At 47.5% G+C, this 16,362-nt stretch overlaps 1 protein-coding gene across 6 annotated transcripts in view; it reads left to right on the top strand.

The window, feature by feature from the left end:
- The window catches only part of NHSL2 (NHS like 2), a 272,913-nt gene that overhangs the window by 165,051 nt on the left and 91,500 nt on the right, over positions 1–16,362 (top strand). Inside the window, exon 1 of one of the 6 annotated variants that reach the window (XM_082445956.1) lies at positions 9,694–9,758. The exons of 4 other annotated variants lie outside the window; for them this stretch is intronic. Coding sequence is in view for 1 of the 2 variants with exons in the window: in XM_082445955.1 (XP_082302081.1) it covers positions 15,731–15,797 (67 nt within the window). In the remaining variant the exon portion in view is untranslated. Of the gene's footprint in view, positions 1–9,693; positions 9,759–15,714; positions 15,798–16,362 lie in introns of those variants that run through there. One more of the 6 variants, XM_082445955.1, reaches the window with a different exon arrangement.

Below are 16,362 nucleotides of genomic sequence, written 5' to 3' on the forward strand. Positions count from 1 at the left end.
CGGAGTTGAGGGCCGCACCCTCTCTCACTAGATTCTTGCAAGAGCCTCCTGACTACTAGTTTACCTGCCTTCATTCTCCCCCCATCCAATCTTGTCAATGCTCGAGATAGAGCCTTCAGTGACTCTTTATTACCTTTGGTACAATTTCCCAAAACTTGGAATCTCCTCCACTTTCATGAATTGAAATGCCTTCCAGAGGTACAGATGAACTTTTCCTTTTATTTGAATGCTTATGTATTTATTTTTCTATACACTAGAGAAAAGTATAAGCAGCATATCAAATCCATGGTGTCATAGAGATATTATTGCTTAGGATGAGGCTGAAGTTCAGAACCACAGACTGGCAGAGCTGAAAAGGGCCTGAGAGATCATCTCGCCCACTCACATGTCTTTGCCTTCACTTCAATTCTCATGCTCTCCCTGACTACATCTGCCTCCTGAACTCCTACCCTACCTTCAAAGCCCATCTCAAAAGCTGCTTCTTTCACAAGTTGCATATTATCTTCCCCAAACTGGGAACTTTTTGTAATAAGCTTCTCATCTGGGGGTCCACTCCTTCACTCCCATCTCATGCCCAGCACATAATAGGTGTCAAGCAATGTTTGTGGGAGAAATGAACAGTCTTACCATCTAGAGAAACACAGAATATGTCTGCTTCCCCTGGGTGAGTCCCTTGAAGGTGGCTTGGGGGAAGGGACTCCATCTAAGGACTTGGTCATCATGAAGAGAGCCTTACAGAATCTTCAGCAAGGCCTCACTGAGCACCTTCTCACTCTGGGCCAGGTCTGCTCTGGGTGCTGGGGATACAGCGTAGCCCTCTTTCCAAGGAGACTACGTAACCCGTTCTCTGCCATACTCCCCTCTGTACTCTGTATAGGAAGCAGAATTATCCTACTTGCACATGTCAATGACAAGTTCTAGTACCATTTGGTAGGTTGTTCTAAATTGGCTGCTTTTAGATGGGTTCAATAAGCTTTAGGAGACCCCCACTCCCACCTCCCCTGTGCAATATGCAGGACATTTTCAAACTCTCTCTTCCCTGGGCCACTTTTGCAGTTGTCTGAGCTGATCCATGTTCTGAGATTCTTAATAGCTTCCCTTTCAAAGAATGACATGTTCTTCTGATCCCACCCCCCAACCTTGTCTTAAATAGAGTTGATTTTCCTGATTATAAAAGTAAAATGTTTTACTTATTGGCAAAGAAGTTATTACTTAAATCTCTTTACATAATATAGATATTAACCTTTTTTTGCCCTGTGCTGCAAATATCTTTTTATTTCCCACTTTGCTACTTTGATTTTTGATTTATTGTGCTTTGGGATGTGCTAACATTTTTTTTAAATGATGCTGCCAAATGTGTGGCCATTTTCTTTTGTGATTTTTATGCTTAGAAAGTCTTCCCTCTTCCCAGATCAGATGAATACTCATCTATATTCTCCTCTAGTGGTGAGGGGAACGTTCACCGACCTTGCCCCATTCTACTTCTTCTGGGCTTCCCTCTTCCAGCCTCCAAGCAGCCCCTCCCCCTGCGGTGAACACAACCTTTCTTCAATGGAGGCCAAAGCAATCAATTAGGCTGAGGCTTTAAATATGCTAATGAGGTCTATACCCCAGTCACTCTTTCAGCCCCTTTGACAAAGGACAGCATGGTGTGGATCCCTCCCACCAACTTTCTATCTCCTGCTTCCTAACCTCCTTCTCAGTGGGGAGACGGAGGAAAAGAAAAGTGAGAACTAACTTCAAGTGTTGGAGGGCTACCTTGCTGTAACCCCATCTCCAGTGTATGCTTTTCACCTCTTCTCAGTAACTACATTTTCAATTAGGTTCAAATCTAGTGCTCCCCATTAATGGACAGTCCCTGAGCATCTAAACACTCGGGCCTGAGTGAAGTCATGTGGCCAGCAGCCAGAGCTCCTCCAGCAACCGCCAGGCCAGGCTCCTGCATCTTCTCCGACACAGTTGCCATGGGAACTGGAGCTCTAAATTGCTTTGTGTGTTTGGAAGCTGAAGACCTCAGCTTTGACGCATGTAGCCCAGAAATCGATTGACCTTACATTAGGTTTTTGTTGTTTTCTTGAAGCATCTTCTGCTCGCATCTTGCCCATCCCTCTTGAGGACTGCGTTGGAGAGAGACCCAAGCATTAGCTCAATTTTTGTAAAAACTGATTTATACCTTGACTTATTCCAAAAAGGATTTAAGGTGGCTTATGAAGATACACCCAGTACTTGGAAAGAGCCTAAATCAGATGTACGAGAGGAAGATGAGGCAAGGGGAAAACAAGGGTAACCAGTGAAGAAGTCCCTTCTTGATAAACATGAATCTCGAAATTTGGCTTTAAGCTTTCATGGCAGATAACAGAAAGGGGAGGCATGATCAGTTATAAGATTCACAGGTAAAAGCAAATCAATTGCTTAGTGAAAGCACAAGTGTTCCAAACCTTGAGACTAAAAAACAATCTGCTTTTTTTTCCTGGAAACTCTAACAAAAAGTTCTTATCTTTTTATTCCTGTCACCCAGCATGTAACTTGAACAAATGGAGACATATTCTAACCTCAGTAGATGGTCTTATTTCTTCATTTTCCACCTTTGTTATTATCGTTGTTAAATAAGTAAAAAAAAAAAAAATGTAATGGGAAAAGAGTAGAAATGGCCTGAATAACCATGGAATACTATGCAGCCTTAAAAAATGAGGTGGCTCTTTGTGTTAAGTGAAAAGTGTAAGGTGCCAAAAATGTGTGTAATATGATGCTACCATCTAATTTCTTGTATATGCACAGAACATCTCTGGCAGGATAGCCAAGAAACTGGGCTAGGGCTCAAGGAGACTCACTTTTCTCTGAATTCACTTTTGTACTCTCTTAATATTTATGCAGTGCATATGCATTAACAATTCAAAAAACATTCTAAAATGAGTAATACACATACACACAAGAGTGGTTAGAAGGTGGAGAAATGAGGAGAAATATAAATGTAGAAAATAAAACAATCTTTACAGAATTTTTACCACTTAGATCTGACTACCGTTAATCTTTTATTTTTTGAAAGAGACTTTTTCCCACATAAGACGGTACAACCTTTCTGCAGGGCACTTAGGCAGTATGTTTCAAAAGCCTTAAAATGTATATACCCTTTGGCCTGGCAATTCTACTTTTAGAAATGCATGCTAAGGAAATACAAAGATGTACATCAAAATGTTGGTTATGATGTGGAGAGAAAAGGAAAAAATTCTAAATGCCCTAAATAGGGGACTGGCTAAGTCAGTTATGGCATGGCCCTACAGTGAGGTACTGTGAAGCTGTTGAAAATGAGGATGGAGATCTCTATTTATCAGCAGGTCTCCCGGACTGCATCCAGCCTCACCAGTATACACTCTCAACATCCTGTACCTTCTTCCTTCCTTGCAGTTATCATGGTTTAATTATATTTGTATTTATGTGCTCACTTAACACCCACCTCCCCCCACCTCACACACACACACACATACACCCCTAGGCTGGCAGGTCCATGAGGATAGGGACTATGCCTATTTTACTCCTTATGGTATCCCAAGTACTTTGCAATCTTCTTGGCACGTAACAGACATTCAATAAATATTTGTTAACTAATTGACTGACTAAGTAAATGAATGAAAAATCAAGGCAGTTTTCCTCCCATCTATCTCAGAGGTTCCTCAGTCTCCAGCTGGGCCTTCGATGCTGCCTGGACATACTTTTATTTCTCTCTAGTCTCTATGGCAGCTGCTTCACATCTTCCATGGCTCTTGTTATTTTATTTTGTTTTGTTTTGTTTTATTTATTTTATTTTATTTTTTATTTGGCTGCGTCAGGTCTTAGTTGTGGCACATGGGGAATCCTTGTTGCAGCATGTAGGATCTTTCGTTGCAGCATGTGGGATCTTTCATTGCGGCACGTGGGGTCTCTAGTTGTGGTGCATGGGCTTAGTTGATCCGCGGCATGTGGGATCTTAGTTCCCTGACCAGGGATCGAACCCGTGTCCCCTGCATTGGAAGGCAGATTCTTAACCACTGGACCACCAGGAAAGTCCCTTCCCTGGCTCTTCAAGCTCCAACTACATACCATCTCCTAGCAATGATCTTATCTCCTACTTCCCAGAGAAAATAGGAGCCAGCAAGTGGAAGCTCCTTCCATGCCCTCCCCTATCTTATTCTGGCCTTATTCTGTGAACTTTAGAAACCAGGAGGCCAGTGGTAACCCAAGCTAGTGCATGTTGGGTAGATTGATAGAAGGCAAAATGCAGATATCCAATCCACTTCTTTCTCGGGACCTCTCTCCAGCAATCCCCCCTGCTTTTCACCATCAGAGCTCTTAAAAGAGTAGACTGTTTTCTGCCTCCCATTCGTTCTGTCCTTATTTGCACTCAAGGGCACAGTTAAATATATTGCTCTGCATACTATTACCTATCCATGCAAGGTCCTTTAAATTTTTGTGCAGTCTTATTTTATTTTTCCCTTTCACCTCTAATCCCCACTCCCATCCCCTCTCTAGTTGGTTGGTATGTGTTCTTGGAAATACACGCATACCTCGTAGATGTTGTGGGTCCAGTTCCAGACCACTGCAATCAAGCGAATATCGCTATGAAGCGAGTCACACAAATTTTTTTTCAGTTTCCCAGTGCATACAAAAGCTGTTTACACTATACTGTAGTCTATTAAGTGTGCAATAGCATTGTGTCTAAAAAAAAGATGTACATACCTTAATTTAAAAATACTTTATGACTTAAAAATGCTAACCATTATCTGACAATGCAGGGTTGCCACAAACCTTCAGTTTGTAAAAAAAACCACGCCATCTGCGAAGCACAATAAAGAGAAGTGCAATAAAATGAGGTATACCTGTATGGATGTCTTTGAAAAATAGTGTTTTATGTATATATGTGCTTTTAATTTACATAAGTGGTGTTGATCCATAGATCATATTCTTTTTTCCCTCAACACTCAGTTTTTGAAGTCTCCCTATGCTGCTATGTGCACATCTAGTTTATTACATCTGTCACATTTTACTTCTCTGTTCCTCTAAGATTGGACGTCTTGGTCCTGCCAACCTGTTATGACCACAAATAGTACTGCAATAAACCTTTCTTAAGTTGCCCCCATGGACCTGGGCAAGAATTTCTCTAAACCAGCAGTTCTTAAAGTGTGGTCCACAGACCCCTAGGAGTTACCAGGGCCCTTTCAGGAGGTGTGCAAGATCAGAGCTATTTTGAAGATAATATTGTACTAAGATGTTATTTGCCTTTTTCACGAGGCTGACGTTTGCACCAAAGGCAAAACTGTTGGCACCTTAGTGTGAATCAAGGCAGTGGCACCAAACTGTACTAGCGGTCATTGAATACTTCACCACCACACACTCTCAGTTTTTTTTTTTTAAAGTCTGTCTTACTGAAGAATGGCTTTGATAAAGCAGTAAAAATTGTTAATTTGATTAAATCTTGACCCTTGAGTTCAGATCTTTTTTTTTTAAATTTTATTTATTTATTTATTTATGGCTGTGTTGGGTCTTCGTTTCTGTGCGAGGGCTTTCTCTAGCTGCGGCAAGCGGGGACCACTCTTCATCGCGGTGCGCGGGCCTCTCACTATCGCGGCCTCTCTTGTTGCGGAGCACAGGCTCCAGACGCGCAGGCTCAGTAGTTGTGGCTCACGGGCCTAGTCGCTCCGCGGCATGCGGGATCCTCCCAGACCAGGGCTCGAACCCATGTCCCCTGCATTGGCAGGCAGACTCTCAACCACTGAGCCACCAGGGAAGCCCGTGTTCAGATCTTTTTAATATTCTGTGTGACAGAACAGGAAGAACACACAGAGCACTTGTGCTGATGCTGAAGGACGATGTTTCTCTCAAGGAAAAGCACTTGTGCAATTGTTTGAGGTGTGAGCTCAACAGGCCTCTTTTTTCATGGAACATCATTTTTACTTGAAAGGACGACTGACAGACAAACTATGGTTATTCAGACTTGGGTACTTGGCAGACATTTTCTCAAAAATGAATGGAGTGAGCCTGTCACTTCAAGGAAAACAAGTGACAGTGCCTGTTACCAAAGATAAAATTTGAACTTTCAAGTGAAAATCAGAATTTTGGAAAATTTCTTTCTGCCACCACGGGCTTGACAGCTTCTCAGTACTTAAAGGTTTTCTCTTCCTGCCCCTTAATTCTTCATGACCTGTTGGGATTATCAAGTCCCTCTTCCAGAAAATCCTCATGTCAAGGGTGCCAGCTGCCTGCCTGGATTGCTAAGGCCCTATGCACGCGAGCCCGTGTCATCTTTGTCTGCCCAGTTGCAGGAGGGCATTGGTCTGCACTGCAGGGGTTTCCCTAAAAGTTGGACTAGTGCAGAGCCAGGGAGAGACACAAAAAGTCAGGACACAAAACGTAAACGTCAGTGCTCCCTTCTCTTCCCATTCTCCCCACTCAAACTGGACCGACTCATCTATCTTTGGCTTCATATACCCCTGGGAGGTAGTGACTGCTCCATATACCCCTGACCTCCTCCGAGCTCCAGACTACGCATCTCCACCGCCTCCCGGACAGCTGCGCCCAGAGGCACTGCGCATGCCCAGTGGCCAAGCTGAGTTCTCTCCCCCTTCCCTGCACCTGCCCCTCTTTCAGAGCCACCTAACTTGGAGAATGGCACCACCCATTCTATTCCCATGTCACTGCGGCTGTCTGTTCTTCTCTCCACCCCACCGCCAGGGAAAAGGGTCAGGTCATGACAACCTGGGGTGCTGTGTTTTAGGGAAGTTAGGCAAATCTGCCAACCAGAAGTATTTCCCCAAGACACAGGCTTTGGACCCTGGTAACCTGGAAGTGAGCTCAGGGATCTTCATCAACATACACAAAACCCACTCGCGCCTCTCCACCCCCCTGCCTCTGGGAGATACCCCCACGGGGCTTGGGCCTCTCAGTTGAGGCAGCCCTTGAGCTGATTCAGGCACCCAGCTGCCTGTTGCCATGGCAACATTCCAGCGTGCTTTGCATAGTGACAGGGATGCTAGGCTTTGCTAACAAAGTGCTCTGTAAAGGACTTCATGTCTTTGGCAGGAACAATTCCGCCTTCTTTTTCACACGGATAACTTTGGGGGCCTTGAGGGATTTGGCAAGTCACTTCCCCTGGCTTGGCCTGCGCCCCTGGGCTTTCCTTGAAGGCACAAATTGGCAGCTTTTTATTTTTCTCTTTCCAAATACACCATCACCACCCTCCTCCTGTCCACTCCCCCCCCCCAAAAGAAAGAGTGGGTTTTCCCTTACTTTGAGCTCTGGTGAACTCAGCATGTTTAAGAAAATGGGACAAATGGACTGTTTTAATCACTTATATAACCTTGGCTGAGTGCTGGGTCAAATAGCCTTCAATCCCCTTTTCTTCGTTCAGGATGCCCAGTAATTTTCAGGATTGAATCAGGAAGACCCTGTATTGTCTTGGTGAATGAGTCCCTGGAGCAGGAAACATAATTAGAATTCTGAGTAGGATGGAAATGTAGCCAGGCAGACCTGGGTGAATCCTGCTTTTATCACTTACAAGCCGTGTGATCTTGGACAAGTTAACTTCTCTTGGCCTCAGTTCCCTCATATGTGCAGTGGGGATGATAATACTGGCCTTTCAAGGGCATTATTGTAAGGTTGTCACAAGGTTTAAATATATCTTATGCTTGCCTGCTTCTCGCTGTTTCCATTGCCCTGATCCTGGTCCATCGTCTCTTGCCTGGACCAGTATGGTAGCCTCCTCGCTTCCCCATTTCTACTCGAGCCCCCTTTCAGTCCATAGTCCACATAACAGACATGGTGGGCTTTTAAATTTTTAAATCAGATCTTGTCACAGCCTTGTTTAAAACTCTAACGGTTTCCCATTGTACTTAAAATAAAATCCACAGCTCTCCCCACCACCTCCTCCACCCTAGATGTGCTGGCCTCCTTTCCATTTCTCAAAAACATTAAGATCCTTTTCACCTCATGGACTTGGCACTTTCTGTTTCCTCTGCTGGCTCCTGGTCATCCTCATTTCTTAGCTCAGAGGGACCTTCCCTGATGACTTATCCAAACTAGCTCCCCACCCCACCCCCATCACTCACCGTCATATTGCCATGTTGATTTCTTCATAGCACTTTTCACAAGCTAGCCCTACCTTGGTTATTTGTGTCTTTGATTATTGTCTGTCTCCTCTGACCGGATTGTAAACTCCGTGTGTGTCCTGTCCATCTCTCTGTCCCCCAGTGCCCAGCACAGGGCCTAGGTATAATAGGCTCAATGAAATCTATTGAATGAATGAATGACTAAGGCATGCAGAGCACTGAGAACAAAGCCTGAAAGATAGTAGAGCACACACATGCTTATCCCCTCCTTTTGCCTTCTTCCGTCACCTGGCTGTAAGGCAGATGGTGGTTCACTAGACCTGTGGCTTCCAAAGTGGGTGCATAATCCATCGGCGTGCAGGAAGAGAATATTAACATTCCTATTAACATTCATTTTAATCACATCTGAATTTCCATATTTGTCTATGTTTTATAATTTATAAGATCGATTAGCACAGTATTACATGAATATCATTTATACGTCAATATACAGATGTTGGGGTATGGGCTCAAGAGGACTGGGAGACCACAGCTGGTGGGAAGCACACTGGCAAGCTGTTGGCAGCCTGTGGACCACAGATAGGTTGGGCTGGGCTAGCATAGAGGTTTCCCAGATTGGAGGTTGAATGTTTAGGGGCCAGAGTCAGGGATGGGCAGCATGCACACTCCAGCTCTCCACACCCCCTATTGCTTCCCCCAGCATACTTCACACATTTCTCTGCCCTTCCCGGCCTCGTGCATTTCCAACCCCAGCTAGGGTTTCCCTTGCAAGTCTCTAGAGACCCTCCTACTCTGGAACTTGATGCTGGTCTAGCCCCAGGAGCAAGTATATTGGAAAAACCGAGGCCTGGGAGCCCCCTGAGGGCAGCAGCTGGGGCCTCTCAATCTTGCATCCCCTATGACCAGAACGTTGCCTAGAACAGAATGAGTGCTCAGATGATTCAAGAACGCATTCGCTGACAAATTTCAGTGCATAGGACAACACCTTTCTGAATGTCTGAGCTGACAGGACCCTCAGGGAGCAATTAGGTCCATATATTTCACTGCCCAAGTGGGAACTAAATGGGGTGCAGAGAGGCCCAGAACCCACCCAAGGTTATGAAGCATCCAGCCAACACTCTGTCCCCTGTGCCGGCCTCTTTGCTCAGCCTCTGGGATGTATGCTCGTTTATGATCCAGGCTGGTTCCACCCCCTTGGCCTGCGACTCATCAGCACCAGCTCTCAGAAGGTGCTCTGGCTTTCTTACTGAGACAGGGAACAAAGAAGAAAACATGCCCCAAATCACAAATCCACAGCCTCCTGCTTTCCCTAAACCTACTTTCTATACAGCCGTGCCCTCCCTTCCTTGGATGTTAATGGCATCACCACCTTTCTAGTCACTTGGGCCCCAAATACAAAGTGTTCAGCTCCTCTTGAGCAAGGGCCTGTTTTTAAAAATGTGTCAGCTGCTTTTTCCAAAAATAAATTTTATGGGTAATTAACATACACACCAAAAAATGCACATATCAAAAGTACACATCAAAAAGTGCTCACATTGATGAATGATGACAAAGTGAACACAACAATGTACCCACTACCCAGGTCAAGAAGTTGAGCCTGACCAGGACTAAAGAAGCCCTCCTCAAAGCAGTTTTTGGCCATCACTGCAGATCTTCTCACAGCAGCCCTGGGAGGAAGGTGTAAGTAATTCAATATACTTTAAAGATACTGAATTATTTTTCTTTAAACCAACTCACTTAATTCAGTCTTGAGTACTCAGGAGATTACACATTTTCTGCACTAGAGTTTTCCTCTGAATATTATTAGAATTTAATATGCATTAGAATGAATACATGACTATTAAACTGTAAAAAGATCCTTCACATATACTGAAAATTCCCTCTTTTGTACCATTCCCTCACTAGCATTTGCCACAGCAAAATGTATACCACACTTTGGGGAACATTGTATCGTAACATTGTAAACACAAGGAAGAGGCAGTTTACATTTGCGAAGATCAGGAAAGGCTTGAAGCAGGACGAGGAGGCATGTGCTATGGGCCTGACATTTGTGAAGAGGATATTTTTTCTTAACCACTTTATTGAGGTATGATTGACATACAAAAACTGTACATAGTTAATGTACACAACTTGATGAGTTTGGGGAAAAAATTTTTATTAAAAAATAAATAAAGAGGATATGGCCACGCAGAGGTGAGTTTGCTTCTGGCTGCAAGGCTGAAAGTAAGCTTCATGGAGGAGGAGGCTGGGTCTTGAGAGATGAGTATGACTTTTCACAAGCAGAGTTGGAAGTGGAAGGAAAAGCATTCCATATTTGTCTTCTGCATTCCCGGCAGAAGAAGTAGAAAACACACAGCTCTTATTTGGGGCTGGAAGAGAAGTTAGTGCTTCAGGCTTGAGGGGCTGTGACTGATGTGCAGTGGGAAAGTGTCCCCGGGATGGGGCACTGAGTGAACTGCCAGGGGCCAGCTTCTCGTCACGGCTATGGCCTGCCAGAGCCAGAGTTGGAGCCGGGTATTGGAATCCACTTCTTGCGGAACTTGCACCTGGAGGTTTGCCCACAGCAAGATAGTGTTTGTGAGGGTCGTGGCAGCCAGGCCAGAGGAGGGAAGGACCGGGTTTGGAGTTGGTCTAACTTGGCTTTTAGTTCTGACCATGCCACTTAGCAGCTCCGCCTCCCTCCCCAATCTCCACTTCCTCATCTGCAGAACCGGGCCTAATAATGCACAGGTCACAGTGGGGTTGTGAGGAGTGAGTGAGAGCATGACTGAAGCCATATGCTGGCTCTAGTCCCAGCTCCTGGGCTCCCGGGGACAGTCTGGAGATAGTACTGCCCCGTCCACTCTTCCCCCAGCCCCGAGTACAGCTGGATGTGGCTGATGAGGTGGCACCAATGAGCCTTAAACGCTTTCACTTTGGGGAAATGGACCCCAGACTTGCTTATTTCAAGCCTCAGACTTCTCTGTCGCCTCTCCTGGTGTCTCTAAGACTCCAAGTCGGGTGAGGACCTGGCCCTTCCTCCATAGACACGGCTGCTCCTGGCCTGGCTTGGCTTATGTGTGTGCTGGAAAGAAGCCCTTTCGCCTCTAAAACTCCACATGAAAACACCATAACGGGTCTAACCCCTTCCTAAAGCCACTGTATCCCACCCCCAGCACACTACTCGGCACAATGGGTAGCTGATCTTCCTGGCACCATTCTACGAGCAGTGATCTCATATCAGTGGACCCATCAGAACAGCTGCCACTAGCACCACACACAGCCTGGAGATCCACCCTGATAAGTAGGAAGGGATGAGAACATTTTCAGAAGACTCTTGGGTTGGTAGGGACACGAGGACCAAACATGTGGAGCTTTTGGAGGGATTGTCAGGGAGCAAAGAAGATGTGGAGGAAGAGGAGGAAGGAAGGTCTGCATGGTCAGGGTAACTTGGTCTGTGCTGATTCACTGGCAAACACTGAGACATCCTCTGTGCCAAGCCCTGTGCAGGGCATACTCGAAGATGCAAATTCCAACTCATCCCTCAAGGAACTCACAAGCTGCCTGGGCAGAGAAGGTTCATGAGCACATGCAAGATTTCTAACAATTTCAGGACATCTATGTTTAGGGACAAGTGAGTGGCTCATACAGCCGGGGCTGAAGGTACTGAGGAGGGAGTGAGCCCTGTAGACTGAGTGTGGGTGGGGAGAGGGCTTTCATGGGATGGTGGCGATTGAGCTGAAGCTTGAGGGGCTGTAGTATTTGGGAACAGTAAGGAAAGACAGAGAGAAAGGGATGAGAAGCACTTTTTAGTAAGCACCTACTAGGTGCCTGATGCCCGTTAGCTAACAGAAATCTCTCAATAGCCTGCAAGTTAGATGTTTTCATCCTCCATTATACAGATACGGTAAATCGAGGGCAGGGAGGTTAAGTAACTTTGCAAGATCACACAGGTAGAAATGGCAGAGTGGGGATATGAATCCAGATTTCTCTGACTACAAAACCTTTCCCGGGTTGCTGCACCATGGAGTGATAAATCACAAGGACAAGGTAAAGAATATAACGAGTAGCCCACAGGTTGCATGGGCAGAGGGGTTTGTTTCAGGGAACAAAGAGAGAGAAGTTGAAGAGGTCAGCTGGGCGGGTTCTGAGTGTTGGCTAGAGAGCATGGACTTGACACTTTAGACAACAGATCACTGGAAGGCTCCAAGCAATGGACTGATATGATTTGGTTTATGTTTGTAAAAGTTCATTCTGGCTGTTGTGTGCAGAATAGATTAGAAGATGCAGGGATAGAAGCAGGGAACCCAGTGAAGAGGATGTTCACTGCAGTGTTCTGGGGGAGAGGGATAATGGTGGCTGGGGCCAGGGTGAGAGAAGTGGAGGTGACACTGAGAAGTGCTTGGATATGAGACAGTTCCAAGGAATAGCTTACAGGATTCAGTAAATGGATCGGGGAAGAAGAGGAAAGTGGTAAACATGTCTAAAGGCATTTCCCATCCCCGTTAGATGATAAAGAGGGATATGGTGGAGAAGGTGCTGAGTTTGGAGATAGCCAGACAGGGGTTCAAATACTGGCTGCCCCGTGTACTAGTTGGGTTCATTTAGTCAAGAAGGAGCATGTGACTCCCAGTGGCAAACAGAGCAGGGAGACCCAATGACAAAAGATGCTGAAGCATCCTGGATGTGGCCATGGGGACATTGGTGACTGGGTGAGGGATGAGAAAGGGCCAGGGCTGCAGAGGGGAGGAGGGGAGGACATGGGACACGGGCTGTAGACTCCCCTTATGAGAAGCTCAGACAAGAAAAGGAGGGAGAGAAATGATAAGGTCAAGGGACACAAGGAGAAAGGAGGGGTTCTGTGTCTGTTGTTCTGTTCTGTTGGCTTTTCTCCTCTGGGGGCAACTTGAGCAGGTGTATAGGCCCAGTGGAAGAGGCCATTGGAGACCTCAGTCAAGCTTCCTTCCCTCACTTAGCCTCCATTTAGGTATCTGTAAAGTGGGTTGAACTGATATCTACCTGACAGGGCTATTGTGAGGAGATCTGCAATGATGGTTTAAAAACTGCTTGGAGGAGGGCTTTTGCAGTCCCAGTCAGGCTCAGCTTGTTGACCTGGGTAGTGAGTACACAAGTGTGCTCAGTTTATCATTCACTCATTCCTCAGCAGCCCCCTCCATCCCCTTAGTCCCCAAACACTTCCAAAACATGCCTGTTCCTATTCAAGCTTCCTCACCTGGCCCCTGGGAATATCATCTGGTGGCCCAAGTGCACAGCCCAGTTGAGTTCGATTCTGCTTTGACTCTCAGGGTGTTCCTGTGCATTTTAGGACTATCTCAAGACATCAGGGTTCTGTCTCTTCCAGCCTCTCTAAGCTTTTTTCAGTCCATGTTTACAACCTTGGACCTACCAAGACTCATATCTGGGACGCACCAGAAGTGGACAAGAGGGCAGGGACCAAACTGTCCCCAAACCTCACCTTCAAGGTTTTTCCTATGTTCATAAATCTTTAAGGTTTTTCTCATAAATCTACTTTCCCAAGATGCTTCACCCTTGGTCCTTCACACTTGCTCTGGGACCTCTATTTCCCAAGACCTCTTTTCTGACCTCCAGTAGGTCCCCTTGGAGGCCTCCTGACACATTCAACAGTGAGCTGCAAAGCCCAAGCAAGGATCACACCATCCTGTGACTTCTCAGTATAATTATCTATCTCCCCAGCCTGGAAGTCAGTGTCTGCCTCCCTCTGTAGCCTTGTTCTGGCACAGAGGTGGAGCTGAAGGGATGTGTGTGGAATTATTGAAGAAACCTGAACAGACCCTTGACATCTGGGGGCCTGGCAGGAGATGTTCCTAGCACATGTACTATTCCAAATATTTAACAGTCTACCCTTTCCCTTTCTGGGTCTGGCCAATTCTTCTTCATTCTTCTCGACCCACTCCAAGAGTTACCTCCTCTGGGAAGGTATCTCCAACCTTTCCAGACCAAAGAAGTTTCTCTTTGGTGTTCCCCCAGCATGTGATCCTTTCCCTGGTATAGCAGTGATCACATTGTACTGTCATGGTCTGTGGATATGTTAGTCACCCCTCCTAGATGGTGACTTACACCGCTGTGGCCCCAACACTTAGCACAAGGCCTGCCTGGCCAGAGCAGATCCCTGGGAACTGTTGAAAGAATGACTAAATGACTGAATGGGAGAGTGAGTGGGTGGATGGATGGATGGATGGACGGACAGATGGATCCCACTTTAGACCTCTTGCCCCAAAGTCAGAAAGCTCTGCTTTCTGGGTGGCACAGAGCCCCAACTCTGCCAGGCTGAGGCTGTAGTTGGACCTGCATCCACAGTGCTCTGTGGCCGTGATTGTGACAGACAGGCTCCCTGTCTCTGTGAGCATGAGTCTGATGACATCAGCGTTGGGCAGTACGACAACTCTGCTAAGTAAGTGAAGTCACTCAAGGCTGTCTGGCTCTGGCAGAGTTGATTCCAGGAGTCGTGGCCCTTCCTTGCTGCCAGGCTATTGGGGCTGGAATGAGCTGCTGAGCCAGCACAACCGGCCCCATGTCATTTATCCCACAGGGCTGCAACACTTGCAGTGAGCAGCTTCGTGTGTGTGTGTGTGTGTGTGTGTGTGTGTGTGTGTGTGTGTGAGAGAGAGAGAGAGAGAGAGAGAGAGAGAGAGGGAGAGAGGGAAAGAGAGGGAGAGGATTTACAGTGGGACTCATGGAAGGAGCCTTCTCATTGGCTGCCAAGGGTCCCGGCTCCAGTCTGTGAATCTCTGGGCTGCCAGCGCTACCCTCCCCTGGGAAGGCAAGGCAGGCGAAGGAAGGGAGAGTGGAGTGAGACTTCAGGTGTGTCTGACAAGGAGGCAGGTACACCTAGTGGCCACATTGGGCATGCGAGAGGCATCTGGCTGTGTTCGTTCCCAGTCTGCAGCCTGGCAGCCTCGTGCTCTGCCCAGATTTCCTCAGCCAAGACTGGAGCCCGGAGTCCATTGGCAGCTGTCACTTACAGAACTGGATCCGTCCCCCAGCGGAGCAGGGAGCTGTGTCACTTAGAATTCCTGGGTAGCACATTCCTTCACTGGTCCCTGTCACACTCCCAGATTAGGCTCTGTTATTGGCCCCTCGCTCCTGCAAGCTTCTGCAGACAGAGCCGCAAGCTAGCGGCAGCAGAAATGACAGCACTGGGAACAGAGGCAGCCAGGGACGGTGAGGGCTGGCGAGACGGGTCCCCGAGGGCTCCCGTGCTGGCCCTTCTGCAGAGGCAGATGTGGCGGGGGCCAAACTCGGGGCTCACTAGGGTTCTACTGGAACCTGGGCTGCTCAACCTGAGTGGAGCACCAAGCAAGGGGGAGGGGGAGGGAGGGGAGAGAGAGAGAGGAAGGGAGGGAGAGAGGGAGGGAGAGAGAGGGAGAGAGATAGAGAGAGGCTGGGAGAAGCTCCTAGCAGGCTCCAGTCCAAGTGAGAGGGTCAGGTCTGGACAATTGTGTGCCAGGGGCACAAGTGGGATTTTGATGAGCCATGTGTGTGAGAAGCAAAGCTGAGGTGATGTAAGCACCTGGGGAGGAGCAAGGCAGAAGAGGAGGAGGGGGAGGGGGAGGAGGGAGGAGGATGAGGAGGAGGAGGAGGAGGAGGAGGCGGCGGCGGCAGCCACGGGGCGGCTGCCAGTCCAGAACAGAATGATGGGCAACTCTCACCACAAGCAACCGAGGAGTAAGAGCCAAAGCAGGATGCATTCAGCAACAGGTACTCTCTTCCCTTCCCTCCTTTTTCCGGGGCCCCTCCAACCAGGGCCTCCCCAGCTGCAGCCGCGCGGGGGCCCCTGACCCTTGGCGTGACTTTCAGGGGCTGGCAGGGGGCGGCGAGAGAGCCCGAGGGAGATGCCGGTGAACTCCCAGCTCCCCTGCTCCCGCGCCAGCCTGAATTGCATAAGTCAGAGCTCCCCGAGCTGGTAGGGGCCGGCCTCTTCGCCAGCAACCCCATGTAGCCTCTGGAGGGTAGCTGGAGCGTCAGGGAAGTGAGCAACGTGCTGTGGACTGAAGTTTATTGCTAGGACTGTGCTTTCTGTCTGCATCAGTAGGCAGAGACCTGGAACCATGCATGGCTTATCCTTTATGGGCCTCCTTTGTTATTCAAACCTTCATCTCCCCCAGCAGCCCCCACCCCCGCACTGTACACCTACACCTCTCCTGGCTCTACCTCCAGATGAATCTGTTTCTTGCTGTGTAATGCCCTGCCCCCACCTTCTGCCCCAGCCCCGGCAGGGAGCTCTCCTCACCACAAGGGCGAGAGGAGACTATGCCAGCTTTGA

Source organism: Balaenoptera physalus (genome assembly GCF_965194825.1).
Source record: "Balaenoptera physalus genome assembly, chromosome: X".
Classification (NCBI taxonomy): Eukaryota; Metazoa; Chordata; class Mammalia; order Artiodactyla; family Balaenopteridae; genus Balaenoptera; species Balaenoptera physalus.